Source organism: Crocuta crocuta, unplaced genomic scaffold (genome assembly GCF_008692635.1).
Source record: "Crocuta crocuta isolate KB4526 unplaced genomic scaffold, BGI_CrCroc_1.0 scaffold430, whole genome shotgun sequence".
In the NCBI taxonomy this organism is placed as follows: Eukaryota; Metazoa; Chordata; class Mammalia; order Carnivora; family Hyaenidae; genus Crocuta; species Crocuta crocuta.
Window position 1 is genome coordinate 2,384,734 of NW_027527934.1, and position 20,612 is coordinate 2,405,345.

A 20,612-nucleotide genomic window follows, 5' to 3' on the forward strand; every position below is an offset into this window, starting at 1 on the left:
CACAGTTGACAAGCTATTTTACAAATACATATGTGATTCTTTCATTTGAAAAACAAAAGCACACTCAAAAATATAGAAGTTATGCAATTTGTGATAACAGTGAATTAAGACACTAGATCAGGTTGTTTCATTTCAACCTGATTTTCTGTCTTAATTCATTATCAGTTTACCCACAATAAGTTTGCTAGAAAAAAAAGATGAGGTGGGAAGGTAGACTGGAAAAGATGTACGACTAGAAGTCACCTGACTCAATTTCCTATTAACTAAAGCTGGTTGACCGTGGACAAGGGACATCGACTCTCTAAACTTCTGATTCCTCATCTATGGAATGAAATAGCTAAACCAGAATGGTGGCCAAGGGCCCTTTCTCCTCTGAAATTCTACGAAGTCTAAGGAAGATCAGGACTAGTTTTATTTAATAAAAATCCATTCTACTATGCAACCTCTATGTACATAAAGAGCACTGTACCAGATTCTGAGGTTAAAAATAAAGATCCACACAGGAATTCTCTAGACCTATAATACAGTTAAAGAAATAACATGAAATGTTATCAATTAGTTAAAAGATGCCAAAAAACTTGTTTTTAATATATGGTTAAATTTCACAGTGAATGAAAATATCCTGTTCATAACAGGAGTCCAGAGGCAATAAGGAATCCAGGCAGGCCTGTCAAAAGCAGGACTTGAACGCAGTGGAGTCAGCGCCTTCCATCAGGCATCTTCCCCTAGGCCATCTTCCCCTAGGCCAGCAGTTCGCAAACCATTCGGTCTTAGAACCCCTACACTCACAAAATTTGACAATCCCAAAACACTGTTGTTTATATAAACTATATCTATGTTTCCTGTATTCAAAATTAAAACTAAGAAATTATATAAATATCACTTAAAAATAAAAACTATCTTTAAAAGCATTCTCCTAAGAAGTGTGGCATCATTTTTACATTTTTGCAATTCCTGAATGTCAAATTTAGTAAAAGGCAAATGGATTCTGATATCTGCTTTCGTATTCAGTTTATTACAATATGTTATTTTGGCTGCAGTAAAAGAAAATCTGGGCCCACATACATATGTGGTTGGAAAAGGGGAAGAATTTTAATAGCCCTGTCAGATAACTGTAGATATTCTTCTTCCATATTACACAAACCTCTTCAAGTGGTAATTTCTTAAAGGTTAGTTGCAATGTTGGAATCCAAAACCATAGCAGTGAGCTTTCTGTCCTTTGTTACTTTAAAATCCCATTGATCTGTCTTATACTTTGAACGGATCTTTTACCTATAATGACTTTGTAACATTCACTGGTCAGACGAAAAGTACAGGTTCACTGAGTTATGTACATTTTCCGAAGGCTGATTGATTTCATCCTTCAGTATCAACAAACCATATTCATCATTATCAATCTCATTAGAAAAGTCTTGAGTAGAGGAAGTTATCACGTTCAAGGCAGCAGACACAACTGTTTCAAACTACGAATATTCACTTGAAAGCTCAAGTTTTATCACTCTTGACAAATACTACAAGTTGTCTTCCTTGCAGGTTCACTTTGTTCATTTCTCAGAAAAAGTCTGCCAAATACCCACGTGTGCAGAGCCAACGTGTCTGGCAGGCGTTTCTGAGTGTAGCACTGGTGTTCCATGAAGAAAGCAGCTAGCTCACAACTCAACTGGGAAGGTGCTTCACCTCCCACTTCATCACTAACCACTGACTCATGGGTCAGGATTTAACAAAGTTAATAATTTCCACTGCTTCCTCAAGGACATTCCTGACTGAAATCAGTTCTGTTCTGTTTTTTAACTATGTTTTTAGTATGTGGCGGTGAACGATTACTGGCACAGCTGCTTCTGGCGCTAAGGGGCCAGCATGCCAGGTCCCACGTGGTCTGACGCTGCTCGCTCCAGCCTCGTCTCCCACCGCTCCTCCCTGCTCTTTACCTTCTAGGGATTCCAGGCTGCCTGGCCTCTGGTCCTGTGCAGAGAATGCTCTCCACCCTCCCTGGACACCTGGCAAATTTCTACTTAACTGCTGATACTTGGCTCAAGCCTCCTCTTCTCCCATGAGCCTTTCCGGCTCTTCCTCTGACAGTCTCCACAAACGCCCTCGTGGCTGATCATCTTCTATTCAGGGACCCTGCTGTGCCTTTCACAAGTCTCTACACTGTTACACTAAGTAACAGTGGCTGTGGTTGACTTCTCATGTGTTCCCTTCCCAAACTACCAACTCCCTGAATGCAGGAACTATGTTCTCCCTTAGCTCTGTTTGCCCAGCATCTACTATAGTACACAATTAAAAATAAAAGAGTCTACAGGTCAATTATTCATTTGCTTGTGGGTTCTGCATCACATGCTCAAATATGAGCATCTCATATTTGAGGGGCACTAATTTCTTTAAAAAAAACTTTTCTAAGGTTTAGTCATTTCGCGAAGACAAAGAGAGACAGTGCATGAGCAGGGGAGGGGCATAGAGAGAAGGAGACACAGAATCCAAAGCAGGCTCCAGGCTCTGAGCTGTCAGCACAGAGCCCAATGCAGGGCTCAACTCACAGACCATGAGATCATGCCCTGAGCTAAAGTTGGATGCTTAACTGACCGAGTCACCCAGGTGCCCCTGAGTGGCACTAATTTCTACTTGATCCCTCTGTCCCCATACTCACAGAGCAAGAATACTGCACTAGAAACAAGATTTTGATGAACCTAGAATATCAGATAAATTTATACTCTGTCCTATGAACAAATAAAAGTCACTTGAAATTTTTTAAGAGAAAAATACAATTAAAAAGACTATGAGGAAGTGTAGTCTGCAAATAGGATACATAAATGATGAGAAATGTGAAAGCCCCAAAATGGAAAGACCAGTCAGGATGGTGTTGGTATAGTTTGAGCAGAGGCCCGGGGCTGCTGACCCTTGCCCTTAATCCCTGCAGTCCAACTCCTGATCCCTCCATGGAATACGGTCACATCAGGCAGACCTGGGGGGTGAATCCCACCCTTAGCTGATTTGTTGGACACCGACCACTGGCAAATTATTAACCTCCCTATGGCAGTTTCCTAACTCATAAAAGGAAAAAAACATCTTACTCAAAGGTTAAGATTAAACAACACTACTTTTACCAATAAGTACTGTCACTGTAATGATGATAATAAACACAGTAATGGTGGCAGCAGGTAACATTACTGATGCTCACTCTGTGCCAGGTACTGTGCTAAGTGTTATAGGTCATCTGTTCAACCCAGTCTTTTTTTTTTTTTTTTTTTATGTTTTGTATTTATTTGTGAGAGAGAGAAAGAGAAAGAGAGACAGCATGAACAGGGGAGGGTCAGAGAGAGAGAGGGAGACACAGAATCTGAAACAGGCTCCAGGCTGAGCTGGCTATCAGCACAGAGACCGACTTGGGGCTCGAACCCACGAACCATGAGATCATGACCTGAGCCGAAGTCAGATGCCTAACCAACTGATCCACCCAGGTGCCCCTGTTCAACCCAGAGTCTTGAACATAGTAGGTCCTTAATAAAAAGTAGTCTCATAAGTACTAGCCAGAAATAGGAAACACACAAGAAATGAAATATAATGTATATGCTTAGCTTTTTGCACTAAATTCTAAGCTATTCAAGGGATTCGGAGTTGGGCTAAATATGTTTTAAAATTCACTTGGACATAGTATAATGTCATATTAACCTAACTCTTTCCTAAAGAGAAGTCAGTTTTTCCTTAAATTTCGAACTTTACAACTTATCTGAATTGAAGACACTCTAGAACCATTTCACCCCAAATTCCTAACAACCTACTTTATTCTTTCCTCATCCACCACTTATTGGTGCCTCCGGGTGCCAAGGGACTGGGCTGGGCACCACCATACCAGTCCCTGTTGTCCCTGGCCCTGAGCAGGATGGCCTGGGAGAGAAGGAGGGGGTGCTGGCTGAGGAACAGGGGTAGAGATTATCAGGAAGAAACTATGGACACGGTGCAGGTGAGAGAAGATGGCAGCTCAGAGCAGAGCAAGAGGGAGAGATAACAGATGATGCTCTGAGTCTCAACATACTGCTGAGGACAGATCCTGGTAATAACCGAGTGGAAACAAGTGATGAGAGAGAAGTACAAGATGCTTTTGAGGCTTCTGCCTTGGAAACTGCATGAAGTCTGATGTATAGATACACTAGCCATTCGCACTGAAGGAATAGGCACAGAAAGTAAATCCAGCAGAAAACTAAGACGCGAAGAACCAGAAGAAAAACCAAGAGGTTAGAGATGATGAAGGATGAATGGAGGCCATTAGCAACCTCTGCAAAAGCAAAGTCAGGAGAGTAAGATTCAACAGCAGCGCAGCAGCGACTAGCTCAGAAAGTGCCTACTATGTGCAGAGAGCTACATTTTTCCAAACCCAAACCCAAGCTTACTGAATTATGTTGTTTCAAAAATTCTGCAGCATTTTCTTCTGCATTACCGCCAATTTCACCAATCAATATGATGCCTTCTGTGGCTGGATCATTCAGAAAGATTTCAAGGCAGTCAATAAAATCGGTGCCATTAAAAGGATCACCTCCAATGCCTGAAAAAGTTGAAGAGTATCAACACCAGCTGAAAATTTAAGGTTGAACCACAAAAATTAGGCCAAGAAATGTTGTTTCAACTCATTTCTTAATTTGCTTACCACTGTTTTAAAATGTGTCATCACTTTTGCATTTAACATTTAAAAAAAAATCACAACATGCTACATTTAATTGTTTCCAATATCACATGAATGCTAAATGGTGGTTGACTTCTGATACTCACAATGACTACCTTCTTTTTGTTTTATCTCCTTTATCAAGCTTCTTTCCTCCCAACAAAATTTTTCCCAAATAACTCTTCTAAAATAAGCATTTCAATAAAATGTGTGTTTATTTTGCAAGCTACACAAGACACAAGAATGTCTCTTCTCTGATGAAACCTTTTACAAATTTCTTTGCACAAAGTAACTATTAGATGAGGCACACTGCAGAGAAACTGCACACAAGTGTAAGACACAGGTCCCAGTGAGGGATAGGGTTGAGGGTGCACTGACCCCTCTTCCCTTAGGTCCAGTTGAGTGATGACTACAGTATAGGTGTTTGAGGCCAACTACTTGCATAGGATTAAAGTACATGGTCCCAACAGACAGACTGCCACTCTTTATAATTTTTACATTATAAGCTTATTGAAGGCAGGATTGACTTCCTACTTTTCAATGCGCCTCTGAAGAGAAGCAGCATTTATGGAGTGCCAACTGTGTGTCAAGTACTGTGCCTCAGCACCTATTAAACCTGTCATTTCCTAATTCTTCTAACCTCTCTGTGAAATGGGCATTATTAGGGGTACCTGGGTGGCTCAGTCGGTTAAGCGTCCGACTTCAGCTCAGGTCATGATCTCGTGGTTCGTGGGTTCGAGCCCTGCGTCAGATTCTGTGCTGACAGCTCAGAGCCTGGAGCCTGCTTCAGATTCTATATCTCCCTCTCTCTCTCTGTCCCTCTCATGTGCACTCTCTCTCTCTCTTTCTCTGTCTTTCAAAAATAAATAGACATTAAAAAATTTTTTAAAAAAAGAAATGGGCATTATTATTATTATTAGCATTTTACAAATTAAAAACAGACACTGGAGAATAAGACTTTTGCAACTCTGTTTCAAACTTTTTCTGATTCTCCATCATACGAAGTCACTTTGTGGCTAAGATGGTGCTTTGTACAGAGAAGCTCAATTATGGTTTCCAATACTGATTGTATGGCTCTCAATCCTAATAAAAATACTCCAGGGCTATATTTTATAATTTATTATAAAAAGCTATTTTTGAAAGGCTTTGTTTTTTAAGTTGTATTTATTTGGGGAGAGGGAGAAAGAAAGAGAGGTGCAGAGGGGCAGAGAGAGAGAGAGGGAGAGAATCCCAAGCAGGCTCCTGCACTGTCAGCACAGAGTCCTACACGGGGCTTCATCTCATGAATCATGAGATCACAACCTGAGCTGAAATCAAGAGTCGGATGCTTACCCGACTGAGCTACCGGGGGACCCCTTGAAAGGCTTTTAAAAGGTATTCTAAAAATGTGTGAAGAAATATTTATAAAAATGAGAAATCGGTCTGCCTTTGGCAACAAATACTAAAATTATTTTAAAATGTAAAACCTTGTTACTTTTAAAAGTGGCAGGCAGTACAATGCGACAGAAAGAGGCTCTGGGCGCTCGATCATCCTCAACATAGATCTTCTCACCAATAAAGCTCTAATAGCACAACTCCAGCTCAGAGATGCCTCAGAAGGTTGCCTTAAGAATAAGACAACAGGGGCGCCTGGGTGGCTTAGTTGGTTAAGTGTCCTACTTTCGCTTAGGTCATGATCTTGCGGTTTGTGGGTTCGAGCCCCGTGCCAGGCTCTGTGCTGGCTGCCAGCTCGGAGCCTGGAGCCTGTTTCAGAGTCTGTGACTCCCTCTCTCTCGGACCCTCCCCTGCTCATGCTGTCTCTCTCTCTCTCTCCTAGAAATAAATAAAAAATTAAAAAAAAAAAAAGAATAAGACAACAAAGAGCAAAGAATTCCCTAACTGTGAAGCATGAATAATAGCTTACAATGGTACCAAAATGATAACTACAGTAACAAAAGTCCTGATAGGAAGAACAGTTGTTCACAGCAAGCCAAGTGAGTGGTGTTTTCAGGCACCAAGCCTCTTCAGGAGCTACGTGTCCTACAACGCTTATTCCCCAACATGAGAGTCTTGAAAATATACAGTGGTGCTTCACACTGAAGCAAATTAAATTTAAGATCGTACCATCTTTTTAATGAAATGGTTATCCAAACCTCTTTAAAAAAATCAGAACAATAATTATTATTCTACTCTTTCAACGAAGACACGGCGTTACAACATCATGATTTTATCAAAAATCTCTCACCGACGCACAAAGATTGCCCCAGTCCAACTTGTGTTGTTTGGTGAACTGCTTCGTAAGTCAGGGTCCCAGACCTGGATACGATACCTTAAAGGAAGAGAATTTAAAAACATTAGATTATGTTCGTATGACAGACTATGATATTACAAATACAAGTATATAAAAAAATCCGTTCTGCAATTTGCCATCCAAATCAACAACACATTCAAATGATGAAATAAGAAGAAAAGGTTTAAATTAAAGCAGGGAAGTTTTAAAAGTCAAAGGAGAGAGTACACTGTTAAGTTAGGGTTATTTCATGTCTATAAAGCAGTGCAGGAAAGCCCTACATTACCTGCTCTAAGAATCTGTATGAAAGGGGTAGAATCAATATGAACTTGCTAAGTACAATCCTGCTTGGAGTGGCAGAAAATGACAGGTTGGACTTATAGATACCCAAACTACTAAACCACCAAAACATTCAGCCTGTAACACCAGCATTAGTCACATTTAGGAATGCTATATACCTTTCCCACAATTATTTTTCTACTAATTTTCAAATAATATATAGACTTTAAAACCAATATACATTTTTTAACGCTTTTTAATGTTTATTTATTTTTGAAGGAGAGAGAGACAGAGCATGAGCAGGGGAAGGGCGGAGAGAGAGGGAGACACAGAATCCAAAATGGACTTCCAGGCTCCGAGCTGTCAGCAGAGCCCGACACGAGGCTCAAGCTCACAAACCACAAGATCATGACCTGAGATGAAGTCGGATGCTTAACTGACTGAGCCACCCAGGCACCCCAATATAAATTTTTTAAATGTTCACTTATTTTTGAGAGAGAGAGAGAGAGAGAATGAACAGGGGAGGGGTAGAGAGAGAGGGAGACACAGAATCCAAAGCAGGCGCCAGGCTCTGAGTTGTCAGCACAGAGCCTGACATGGGGCCCGAAAGATCATGACCCAAGCTGAAGTTGGACACTTAACTGACTGAGCCACCCAAGCATCTCTAAAATCAATATAAAGATAACAGGGGAATAAAGCCAAGACCCCTCTGAGTTCAAGTCTATCTTACCTAATTCCCTTCATACAATGGACCTATGGTGAAAGCACCTAAGTTCACACGTGGACACGGTGTGCACATGTGGGGATGAGGATAGGGGTACCTAGATGTCCTCTATTATAGTTCACCATGCATGGCTGACCTACAAAGGAAGCTACAAGGAAGATAATTTCTTCATGCCACAATGTATATATGATAGGTGAATCCCCACATATAACAGGTTGAGAAAACTGAGTAACTTTAGTTGTCAGAATATATTATATAAAAATTTTGAAAAATAAAACACAAAACTTTGTATGGGCTAAAATTAGAGAATGGATTGTGGGGCGGTGAATACTTCAAGTATGTCCATGATTTGCTTTCTTTAAACTTCTGCCTTGGAGCACTTCTTAAGAACTCAGAGACTCTTTTTTTTTTTTTTTATGTTTATTTATTTTCAAGAGATAGAGAGACAGAGTGCGAGTGGGGGAGAGGCAAAGAGAGAAGGAGACACAGAATCTGAAGCAGGCTCCAGGCTCCGAGCTGTCTGCACAGAGCCTGACGCAGGGCTTGAACCCACGAACTGCGAGATCATGACCTGAGCCGAAGTCAGACACTTAACCAAATGAGCCACCCAGGCGCCCCAAGAACTCAGAGACTCTTCTAGCAATATGATCCCCCTATCAGAGCAAGCAGAATTCTTGTCAGACTGAGACAAAAATCAGAACCATAAGCTACCTCATAGATTATAGAAATGATATGGAAATTATATAAATGCAAAATGCATACACAGAAAGTAATAAAAGTCATGTTTTTAGGATAGATTACTCCTGCGTTCCTTAAGGCATATATAGTAAAAGAGGCTATCACTTAAAAATACCTATCATAAGGACACTTATGCTTCTGTGTAAAAGTACTTTCCTCTATTCTTCCTGTTAAGTAAAATCCCTGGGCATTATATAGAAAACAAATACAAGAAATCTCTAAGAGATGAAAAAGGCAAGGTGACTAGGGACTTTGAGACTCAACAAATGATACACTGGTGAGCTTCCTGGGTTTTCTTTTGCCTCATGCATCCTAGATATGGAGCTAAAGCATTCCAGAAACACATAAGGGTACAGAAAAACACATCCTCCTCAAAAGCCTGCTTTCTCTAGCAAAAGAACCAAGGACAGCCTGGCAAAACAGAAAACTCTGAGGCAATAACTCCATACCAACCAAACACTACAGAAAAAACTGTACCTCCACTATATGAGCAAAGGGCCAAAAAGGAATCCTAGATTTCCACATTTAGGAGGCTGCAATGAGGTACCCCAACATACATGCCAGGTTGGTGAAAGAGAAGGTCAAGGAGGCAGTCAGGACTTCCATGTGTGCCAGCTGATAATGAGCCCCACCATGTCGGTGGAAACCACATGGGAAGCCTTTCATGTCTCTCCTCATCCAGCAGGACTGAGGCACTTCTCCATCGCCTTGGTGGGGTGGCATCAGAGAAGGCATCGTCGAGAGTCAGGGCTCTCACCATCGTCCAGCAATAACAAGGCCACCCCCAATGAATGTCAGTAGGGACCACATAGGGGAACAGAAGTGTCCTCCCCAGTAAGGAAGAGCCCACCCACTCCAGTATCAATGAAAGCAAGTAGGGAACTTGGACTTCTACATCTACCTGGTAGTAATGAGGCGCCTCCTCCGACAATCCCTGCTGAAGCAGTGTAAATAACGTCAACTAGAACAGAAGGTTCAAATAAGACCCAGAGTCTCATAACATACTATACAAATTATCCACGTTTCAATCAAAAACCATTCAGAATACCAAGAACCAGGGAGATCTCAAACTGAAAGAAGAGACAATCAACAGATATTAACACCAAGATGAAGAATTACCTAAGAAGGATTTTAAAGAAAGCATGCTAAAAATGCTTTACAGAAACAATTATGAACATGCTTGAAACAAATGAGAAAATGGAAAGCCTTATCAAAAAAATAATGATGTCTCAGCAAAAAAACAGAAGATATAAAGAGAACCCAAATGTAATTTTTAGAAGTGAAAAATAAAACAACCAAAGCTAAAAGCACGGTGGATGAGTTCAATGGCATAAAGGAGGGGAGACAGGAAATAATCTGTGCATTGAAAAACAATTACCCAATTGGAATGACAGAACAAAAACAGACCAGGGAAAAAAGTGGACAGATTCTCAGGGACCTATGGTACTACATGTGAATTTACAAGTACATAAATGTATAAAGTTTAAAATAAAAATTTTGGGGGGCACCTGGGTGGCTCAGTCAGTTGGGCATCCAACTTTAGCTTGGGTCATGGTCTCAACGGTTCATGAGTTCCAGCCCCACGTTGGGCTCTGTGCTGACAGCTCAGAGCCTGGAGCTTGCTTCAGATTCTGTGTATCCCTCTCTCTCTGCCCCTTCCCCACTCATGCTCTGTCTCTCTCTGTCTCAAAAATAAAATAAACATTAAAAAAAATAACAAAATAAAATAAAAAAATTTTAAAGATGGAGGGGTCAAGTATGTCACATGTGGTTGTTTTTTTAGGTTTACAGGTACCTTAGAAGCAGGTTAGGGATGAGAAAGGCATTTTGGCACTGGACACGCCTTCTTACGTGCTCACTTCAAGTCTATAGCAGTAGCCGTTGACAGCAGGCTCAAGAGTATATGGAGTGCTCAACTACTTCAAAAAAAAATTTTTGTAATCTTTATTTGTTTTTGAGAGAGAGAGACAAAGAGACAGAGTGTGAGCAGGGGAGGGGCAGAGGGAGAGGGAGACACAGAATCCAAAGCAGGCTCCAGACTCTGACCTGTCAGCACAGAGCCCAAAGTGGGGCTCAAACTCATGAACCACAAGTTCATGACCTGATCCAAAGTCAGACGGTTAACCAACTGAACCACCTAGGCACCCCCAGAGTGCTCAACTATTTACAAGAGCGTCAGTGACTACATGAATCAGGTCCCCACTAGACCTCAGATGGACTGTGGAACTCCCTAGAACCTCCTTAATATAAGAACTTGGTAAGTACTCTACTGGCAGCAGGGCTAACAGCTCTAAGGGATTTTAGTAACAAAGAAAACTCATGACCTTTAACCCAGTCCTATAAACAACTTAACTGACATTCACTTTCTATACTGATTATTCCTACTCAGTATTAATAGTCATGGTTTATAGATAGAGAAAATACTGCAACCATCTATTATGGTGCACTAAGAAAGCTTAGTGAGAATTAGGTGTGAAGAGTCTTTTTTTTAATGTTTGTTTATTTTTGAGTGAGAAAAAGCACAAGCAGGGGAGGGGAAGAGAGACAGAGACAGGCACAGAGGATCCAAAGCCAGCTCTGTACTGACAGCAGACAGCCCGATGTGGGGCTGGAACTGCAAGATCATGACCTGGGCCCAAGTTAGAAGCTTAACAGACTGAGTCATCCAGATGCCCCAGGTGTGAAGAGTCTAAAAAACAAGTATAATGGGCTAACTTTGAAATGTTAATTAGGTTATGTCCTTGAGGAACTAAACAAGTAGTAGAATTTTCACAAAACATTTTGAGAAAGTTTGTGATATCCTAGAAGCCAAAGTAATTCGAGGACAGGATACAGAGAGACTAACAATAAAAATATTCAAAGCACAGATAACCAACAAAGGACTTATATCCAGAATATTTACAGAACCCACCACCATAATCAACAAGAAAAAGACAACCAATAGGAAATGTGCAAAAAACTTGAACAGATACCTCACATAAGATATATAAATAGCTAATAAGTGCATGAAAATGGGGCTTTACATCTTTAGTTATCAGGGAAACTCAAATTAAAACCACAAGACATTATTTCACTCCTAGCAGAATGGCTTAAATTAACGACCGATAATACTAAATGTTGGTGAAGATGGGGAGCAATTGGAACTGTCTGTCATACATTGATGGTGGAAATGTAAAATGAATAGCCACTCTGCAGAACTGTTTGGCAATTTCTTAAAAAGAGGAACATACTTGAAACCTATGACTTAGCGATTCCATTTGTAAGTATTTTACCCAGGAGAAATGAAAATGTGTCCATAGAAAGACCTACAAAGAAATGTCACCTTATCTTTAGTCATCACGATTCAGCCTAGAAACAGCCCAAATGTGCATCAACAGGACGACGGACAAACTGTGGTGTAATCACACAATACACTACTATTCTACCTAGCAGTAAAATGAAATGAACTCATGATACATAAAAGCACATGAAAGAAACCACAGCATGCTGCGCAGCAAAAGAATCTCTCAAAAATCTCCAAAAAATATCTTTATTGATTCTACAGAATTATTATTGACTCTTAAACTCATTCAACTCAGGACACAGAACGGATTCACTACAAAATTCCACAACAGTTCAATTAATTAAAATGAATTTGATTTGCACAGGCACAAATTCTCTTTGTGAATTCTGAGCTTAGGGCAAAGAATTTTTTTTTTTAATCTATAAGAAACATACTCACCAACTCTTCCTTTCTTGTGAATATGGCCAGGCATGATGCCAATTTTGCATTCTCCAGGCTGAAGGAAAGAAAATCACAGTTTCAGAAAAGAGAAAACAACAACCTGTAACTAAGTCATACACACAAACACACTTGGCTTGACTCGAAGCTAGTCAGCCTTATGAAAGCCTAAATCCAGGCTTACTTTTGTTTTTCCACTTACATTGATGACTCCAGGGCAGTTGGGCCCGATCAGCCTGGTCTTTTCCTGGCGCAGCAGTTTGTGCTTGACCCGCACCATGTCCTGCTGTGGGATACCTTCAGTAATGCACACGACCAAGGGCATTTCCGCCTCAACAGCTTCATTGATGGCAGCAGCCGCAAAAGGAGGAGGAACATAAATGACAGAAGCTGTTGCTCCTGTCTGTTCTTTGGCCTGAAACATTAACCATGAAGCGCATTATTATGGGGTGAGTTGTAAACACCGTAAAATGAATTCAATACCATGATTTTAATAATGTCTTGGGATCGGGAAAGGATACCACCAGGGATACTGGATGTCTTCCTTCTTCCCACTAACAAGATCACTTAGCTATCAGCCTCATTCCTGTGGCCATGTTTATTTTTGTTGCTTACAAAACACTGTATCACCCATTCAGCACCAAAGACCCTAGATGTCCCCAGCAGCAAAAGGACCAGTAAGCTGCAGAGCCTCAGAACTTAGCTCTCAAACGCCTGTTCAAAACAGAACATACTTGATAAACGTTAGCGAAAGACGTTGAAGATGATGTGGTGTTTCTACACTCACAATTTTTACTCTAAATGCACGTTAATTACAATAAATAATTGTAATTATTAATTGTGATTGTAATAATAATTACAAATGCATAAATGGCCAAGGATGAGAATGTGGGTCAAATAAGCATTAGGGTCTACTCTACATCACCCCTCACAATGCAGAGCATTTAAGGACCATTACTTTGACCATGATTCTCTCTGTAGTCCCCACATATGCGAACACAGTTGTCTCCTTGTACCAACTCTAGGTGTGGCCACATCTCTTCCACTGTAATGGAAGCTCCTTGAGGACAGAGATTGTCAGTGATCTCTGATTCTCCGAGAGCAGAACAGGCAGCACCTGTTCTGTGAGACGCCCTGCAACGGGGCTTAAGGCAGGTCTTGTTAAGGCCTCACCACAACCCTGCATGCTTAGTATTCCCATCTGCAAATTAAGATGCTGTAGCGAAGAGACAGTAAATAATTTACACAAGGTCACATAACTAGGAAGTGAGTGGCAGAGCCAAGATTCAGATCTAAGGATCTCTGATTCCAAAGTGTCTGTTCTTTTCAGTTACAGCAGGCTGCCTCCCTATAAATGTTAAAATATAACTTAATCGAGATATAAAGCAAAACCTTTGGGAAGGCTGTGTCATGGGATTTTACAATGGATAGGAACACTAAACTACAGAACACAGAGGTATAGCTAGAAGGGGCAGAAGTAAAAGACAGTGTCTTTCAGAATCATCCCTGAAGGACTCCCCACATCCCCAGACACTGAGGAGCTTTCTCTACAGCATCCCTAATAAAAAGTATCTTGACATTGACAGAAGGACAAAGTCAAAGGATGCTGACAGATGATCAGCAAGTGATGCCAGGGGTTAAAAATAATTTTTTTAAAACTCTTTTCAAGGTGATAACAAAGAAGGGGGTACAAAAAAATAAAAACTAGGTTGGAACAAAAAGAAGTCAGATCATAGGCATGTAGGTACTTTTGGGAAAATACACCCTACAGTTTTCTACCTCTTTAAGGCCACAAATACCGCCAAAAGCTGGACTGTGACGACGGGGTCTGTGCTAACAAGTGATACTGGATGAAAGGTATCCATCCCACTCATTCAGAAAGCTTTTGTAAGTGCCAAACAGGTAAAAATGCAGTATCTGTCAAAGAACTTGAAAAATATTACAAATGCCATATCTATTTGTATCACGATGAATAATAAATGAGTTGCTTAGCAACAAAAACTTCTTTTAAACGAAAGCGAAAAAAAGCCCATGAAAAAGTCAAATCTACCTAGAGGAATTATGAAAACAGCTCTTCTCTCTATTTTGAGGTCGTGAAGTCAGCCATAAGAGAATTTAAAGCAAAAAGACTTCAAAATTCTTCTCTAGAACATCATTTTAACTTTAAAGTACAGTACACTTAAACACACATATACACATAGAGTACAACCTATTTTCAAGTTTAAAGTAAAATGGAAATTCCAAATTTGAATTATCTGTTTTTTTCCCTACATTTTAGGATTAAGAATACAAATTCACTTCAACTCAAAGTTGGTATTCTAAAAAGAGATTAAGTATAAATTTGTACTCTTAAAAAATGTGATATTTGAAAACATGCCTTAAAACTATTTGGAAGAATATGGGGGGAGGGATACATCTTTTATCATCAGTACATCGGTCCAAGTACTAAGTTTATTTCCTGGATATTTTTTATTAAATAAGTAAGAATTTATAGTTTCTTTTATAATACTATTGCTTTTCTATATATTCATGCAAGTGTAGAAAGAAAGATGAAAGAATACACACTGACCTGAAATGAGCTCTCTGGAAAGGCAAAATCTGAGACGTGGAAAACACTATAAAATTTACCTTTACATGTAACTTTTGTATCATCTTATATTTTACAATAAGTAAATATTAATTTTGCAACACAGAATTAGGTTTAGTTCAACATACTTTAAAAATGATTAAGAAAGCAGGAATCTGGGGAAGAGACTAGGGCTCAGTGATCTGTCAGTCTGACTTGACAGCTCAGTGTTTTCACGCGGGAACACCATACTGCTTACCCCGAGCTGTGCTAAGTCTGCCACTTCTCGGCTATGAACTATGGGCAGGACCCTTAACCTCTCTGCATGTATCCTTGTCTTCAGAATGAGGATGGTGACAGCACCTGCACCATCAGGTGCATCCCCTCACAGGATGGTGGTGAGGCTTGAATGAAACAATGTATATAAAGCACAGAGCACGGTGCCTGGCAAGGAGCTCTTTCTCATTAAGTGTTAGGGGTGGAGGCTGACATGTTGGAGCACGGTGCCTGGCAAGGAGCCCTTTCTCATTAAATGTTAGGGGTGGAGGCTGACATGTATGCTGCTAACATCCTGGAAGAAAGGGTAAGGAAGGGATAATAAGCCAAAGAGAACCCAACCTACAATGCTTCTTCCCTTAACAGCTCAAATGAATGCCTATAAAGAAAATGACACTGGATGTGGGGAAGCCATTCTGAGTCTGTGTGACTAAAGTGAACCTACGGGTTTCTATGTTACTGGATTTTAAAACAGCAAGTGACTCTCCCGACAGGGACACAATTAAGATCTTTATCCAAAGAGTGCTTGCTCTTCTCCTGCTTTTCTTTTTTATTTGTTTTACATTTATTTATTTTTGAGAGACAGAGTAAGACAGAGCGTGAGCAGGGATGGGGCAGAGAGAGAAGGAGATGCAGAATCTGAAACAGGCTTCAGGCTCTGAGCAAGCATTGAGCACAGACCCTGATGCGGGGCTCAAACCTATGAACTATGAGATCACGACCTGAGCTGAAGTCGGACGCACAACCGACTGAGCCACCCAGGTGCCCCTCCTGCATTTCTTTATTAGCAAACTCAGTGCCATTAATTACCTCCTTCACGGTGTTAAAGACTGGTAAGCCCAGATGTGTCTTGCCGCCTTTCCCTGGAGTGGTTCCCCCAACTAGCTGGGTGCCATATTCCAATGCCTGCTGGCTATGAAAGGTGCCCTGAGGGGGAAAAAAGCACAAGACTCATGAGAAAAGATAGGCCGGGAAGCCTAAAGGCAATCTTCAGCAACTTGGGAAAGAAAAATAAATAGGTTAACTATTTCCCAGAATGTGCAAGTAACATATATCCAGCATTCTCAACAACTTGCTAAACCCAGCTTTGAATGCTGAAACAGTCCAGGCTAAAATAGTTGTTTGTTTGTTTCTTTAATTTTTTTTTATGTTTTAAAAGGTTTTTTTTTTAATGTTTTATTTATTTTTGAGAGAGAGAGGGATAGAGACAACGTGAGCAGGCGAAGGTCAGAGAGAGAGGGAGTCACAGAATCTGAAGACAGGCTCCAGGCTCTGAGCTAGCTGTCAGCACAAAGCCCGTTGCGGGGCTCGAACCCATGAACCATGAGATCATGACCTGAGCCAAAGGTGGACGCTTAACTGTGCCACAAGCCACCCCCCATTTGTTTTTTTTTTTTTTTAAAGGGTAATCTTTCTTTATTTGATTTTCAAATTTGGCTGATGGTCAGAAACCTGTGTGTTTACTTAAAATAACACCTCCTTTTCACTGTTCCCCAACTCCTGACATCCTCACATCCCTCATTTATGTAGTTAAAAATGCATGGTCAATCATTATAAACACACAGCAACCTTGGCTCTCTCTCACTTCAATATACCCATGTGACAAAACCACAATCTTGGTTATTTCCAGTTCCCTACCTACTCTAAGACCACACATACACAGCCAACCAGTAGCTGGAGAAAAAACAGAAGCATGCTAACTGGTCTCACTTTAAAATACTCATCAGTAACCTCAGGCGAGCTTTTAATGCTGCCCAGCCAACACCCCGTAGCTCCCCATCCATTCACTGTCCCTCTTCAACCTCGGCACTACAGACATTTTGGTCCCATGGATTCACTGTTAAGGGAAGTTGTCCTGTACTTTGCACAACGTTTAGCAGCACCCCTGGCCTCTACTCAGTAGATTCCAGTACCACACCCTCCTCTCCACCCCACTCAGCTGTTGGGACAACCAAAAATGTCTCCATAAATTGAAAGACTACTTTTCACGAGGCTTCTAGGGCTCTATCTCCCCTGGTTGTCCTCTTCTCGTTCTCTCTCTCCTTAGACTTCTCTTTTTCATCTGAATTTGGCCCTTAATGATCTCATCCCTTATAATGGCAATAATCCATATGGTGACCCCTCCCACAGACACAGACACACACACACACACACACACACACACACCTCCATACCCAACCCAGACCTTTGCTTTAAGCTCCAAACTCACACTGTCAACTGCCCATCTGACATCTCCACTTGGAGAACTGGCAAGCATCGGATGTGCTCAAAACCAAATTCCTGACACTCCCCTTGACACTCCCCTCCCACTCCACCCCATCTCGGTGAATGACAATTCCACTCCTAACAGATGCCAGATCAAAAATACTGAAGTCCTCCTTGATTCTCTTTCTCTTCTATCTCACATCAGATATATTACTGCCCTAACTTCAAAATATAACTGACAGCATCTCATCCCTTCTGCTACCACCATGGTCTAAGTCACCATCAACTCTTGACAGAATATTGCTCCCGGCTCCCTTTCATCTATTCTCAACACAGCAGCCAGAATGATCCTCTTAAAACATAAGCAAGATCATAACACTCCTCTGATCAAAACTCTCCCTTGGTTTTCCACTTCATTCACAGTCAAAGCCAAACTCCTTTTACCGGCCCATAAGTCAATACTCAACCTGCATCCTCCCATCCAAACTCCTTAACTGCCTGGCCTCATTTACTGTTCTCGCACTATTCATTTCATTCCAGCCACGTTGGCCTTGTGGCTACTGCACACGACAGACACATTCCTGCCTCACGGCCCTGCTGTCCCCCTTTGCCTTGAATGCACTTCCCTTCATATCCACTCGCTTTGCTCTCACATCTCCCTTAGATCTTGACTCAGGTCAGGTGTCCCCTGATCGCCTGACATAAAATCCCCCCTTCCCCGTCCTGAACACCACCACAACCCCACACACATACACATACTTCTACCCACGGTTTACTTTTTCCAGAAAGCATTTATACTTTCTAACTTATCACATAATTTACTCATTGGTTTTGTGGACATGTTTCTCTCCCTCCCACCACTAAAATGTAGATTCCAAGAAGGCAGTGATTTCTGGGTACTTTGTTCACTGAGAGATGGAACCTAAACCAACACATGACATACAGTAGGCACTGAATAAGCAGTTGCTGAAACTGAATGGATCTATGAGGTCATTCTATAGGGACCTAAAAATGCTGACCCAACTTCTCAAATTCTATTACAGGCATAATAACTGGGACTTTAAGAGGGACTTCAGAAATTTCCTGATTCAGCTTCTTCATTTTTCAAAGCAGGTACCTTAGCCGCAAGCATGTTAACTAACTTGCCTAAAGTCAGTGATGGAGTTTTGAAACAAATCACAAGCCAAAGCTCTCTCTTTAAACAGTGCTATTCAAAGTGTAGTTTGTAGACTTGCTGGTCTGCAGTGAGATAAACACAAAAAGAAAAAAGAATAAAAAATTACAAAAAACAAAGGAAAGAAAAATGAAAAAACAAGAAGAAAAAAATTAGTTAAAAAGCTAAAATAAAAGTGACAATGCTTGCAAACTTTTATAGTGATATATTGCTGCAACTCTTCTTTTGCAAAAAAATAAAATGTTGGTTTGCATTAGATTGAAAACTAAAGGCAAAAACCCAAATTGGTTTTTCACTCCAGACAGCTTAAGAAGCACTACCCTAGATCACAACTCTGTTAAACAAATTCAAATGGACTACTTTTTTAGTCCTAAGTAGGGCTAAAAGCTGTTAATAAGCTTATTTTCCTTAGTTACCCCATTATCACCATCGAGTTAAGAATAGAAATAGTTTTAGGAGATCAAAGCCAGTACCAGAAATTCCACCTGCTGGAAATTTGCATTGTTGAAATTCACTCCGAAATACAAATATTCCTCTTTCATACGTGGAACGATGTATATACTGGATAAAAGAACTAACGAGACAAAAGGCAGATTTCCTATGAAGATAAACTCAAAATTTCAGACCTCATTGTTATCTCTATAATAATAGAATCTTAACGCATCTGAGACAAGTAAGGTTCCCAATTACTTAAAAAAAAAAGTAAATGAGAAACAATGTAATTGCTGATTACTGAAAGACACTGAAACCACCTTGGCTTTCAGTATTTAGGCAAACCAACACTTAATTCAGGAAGCACAGACGGTTGCAAATATTGCTTATATCATGAACAATGGCTCTTTTAACAAAAGGTCATAGGATAAGATGTCACAGGATCATATAAAGTTTAGCAAACAGAAACATCATATATAATAAAATTAATGCAGGGAATTTGGGTTAATCAATCATTTGATTATATGCTAACACAATTAATATTTAACCAAAAAGGAACTTGAAAATGATTTTACTTGGCAGAGAAGTGATAAAATGTACTTCAAATCTTAGAAGAGCATCAGCTTTCTTTAGAGTACATACACATGGAAGTGATCTCGTAAGACATATGGTTATCAGAACAAGTAAACCAATTTTGCCTAGGAACAAAATGTAAAGGTTTTGGGTGTTCCTTTTTGTTTTTTGTTTTTGCTTTTTTTTTTTTTGGTGTGGATTATTTTTTAAGATAGTAGAGGAAGAGAATAAGAAAGGTCCAGTTATTTCAGAAAAATAACACATTTTTATGTCCAATAATTTCAGAAAAAAAGTAAAAAAGCAAAAGGACATTTTATATGAAACAACTTTCTAATCAATTCATTTTTTAAAAACACCAAAACCTATGGAGTTAAAGCAATTTGTAAGTACTTTAAAAACAAAAGTTACAGAAATTTGGATATTTAGGTATTATCCTATAGATCAAGGGTTAGAAAAATATGGTGTGAGTTTGGCCTGGTTTTATAAACCATTTTACTGGCATACAACCATGCCCATTCATTGACATATTATCGATAGCTGCTTTTGCAGTTACAATGTCATTGAGTAGTTGTGGACAGAGACTGCATGGCCCACTAAGTCTAATATTTACAATCTCGTCCTTTCCGGAATAAATTTGCAGACTCCTGCCCTAGATTACCAAAATACCACAGAATAGACACGATGATTCTTCTGATTATAGAAAAATCACTAACTTTTAAATCACACACAAAAAGTCATTAACTGCTTTTATCTTGCCATATCTTCTTTAAATAATGAAAGGGATACTATGTGTTAAGACTCATGGCTATCTTCTAATTGATTTGGTAGTATTCCTTGATTTTACAAAAATCTGCGTCTATTATGGTGGAACTATAAATTTGTACGAATGTTTTAAAGGGTAATTTAGCAATAGCTGTTACAATTTTTTTTTTTTTTAAATTTTTTATTTATTTCTAGGAGAGAGAGAGAGAGACAGCATGAGCAAGGGAGGGTCAGAG

At 40.1% G+C, this 20,612-nt stretch overlaps 1 protein-coding gene across 2 annotated transcripts in view; it reads right to left on the reverse strand.

Annotated features, from left to right (window-relative positions):
- The window catches only part of SUCLG1 (succinate-CoA ligase GDP/ADP-forming subunit alpha), a 34,378-nt gene that overhangs the window by 2,227 nt on the left and 11,539 nt on the right, over nt 1-20,612 (reverse strand). For both annotated transcript variants that reach the window (XM_077751899.1, XM_077751900.1), the window contains exons 3-7: nt 16,041-16,157; nt 12,591-12,803; nt 12,389-12,446; nt 6,882-6,965; nt 4,389-4,540 (exon numbers count right to left, since the gene is read on the reverse strand). In XM_077751899.1, coding sequence (XP_077608025.1) covers nt 4,389-4,540; nt 6,882-6,965; nt 12,389-12,446; nt 12,591-12,803; nt 16,041-16,157 — 624 coding nt within the window. The remainder of the gene's footprint in view (nt 1-4,388; nt 4,541-6,881; nt 6,966-12,388; nt 12,447-12,590; nt 12,804-16,040; nt 16,158-20,612) is intronic.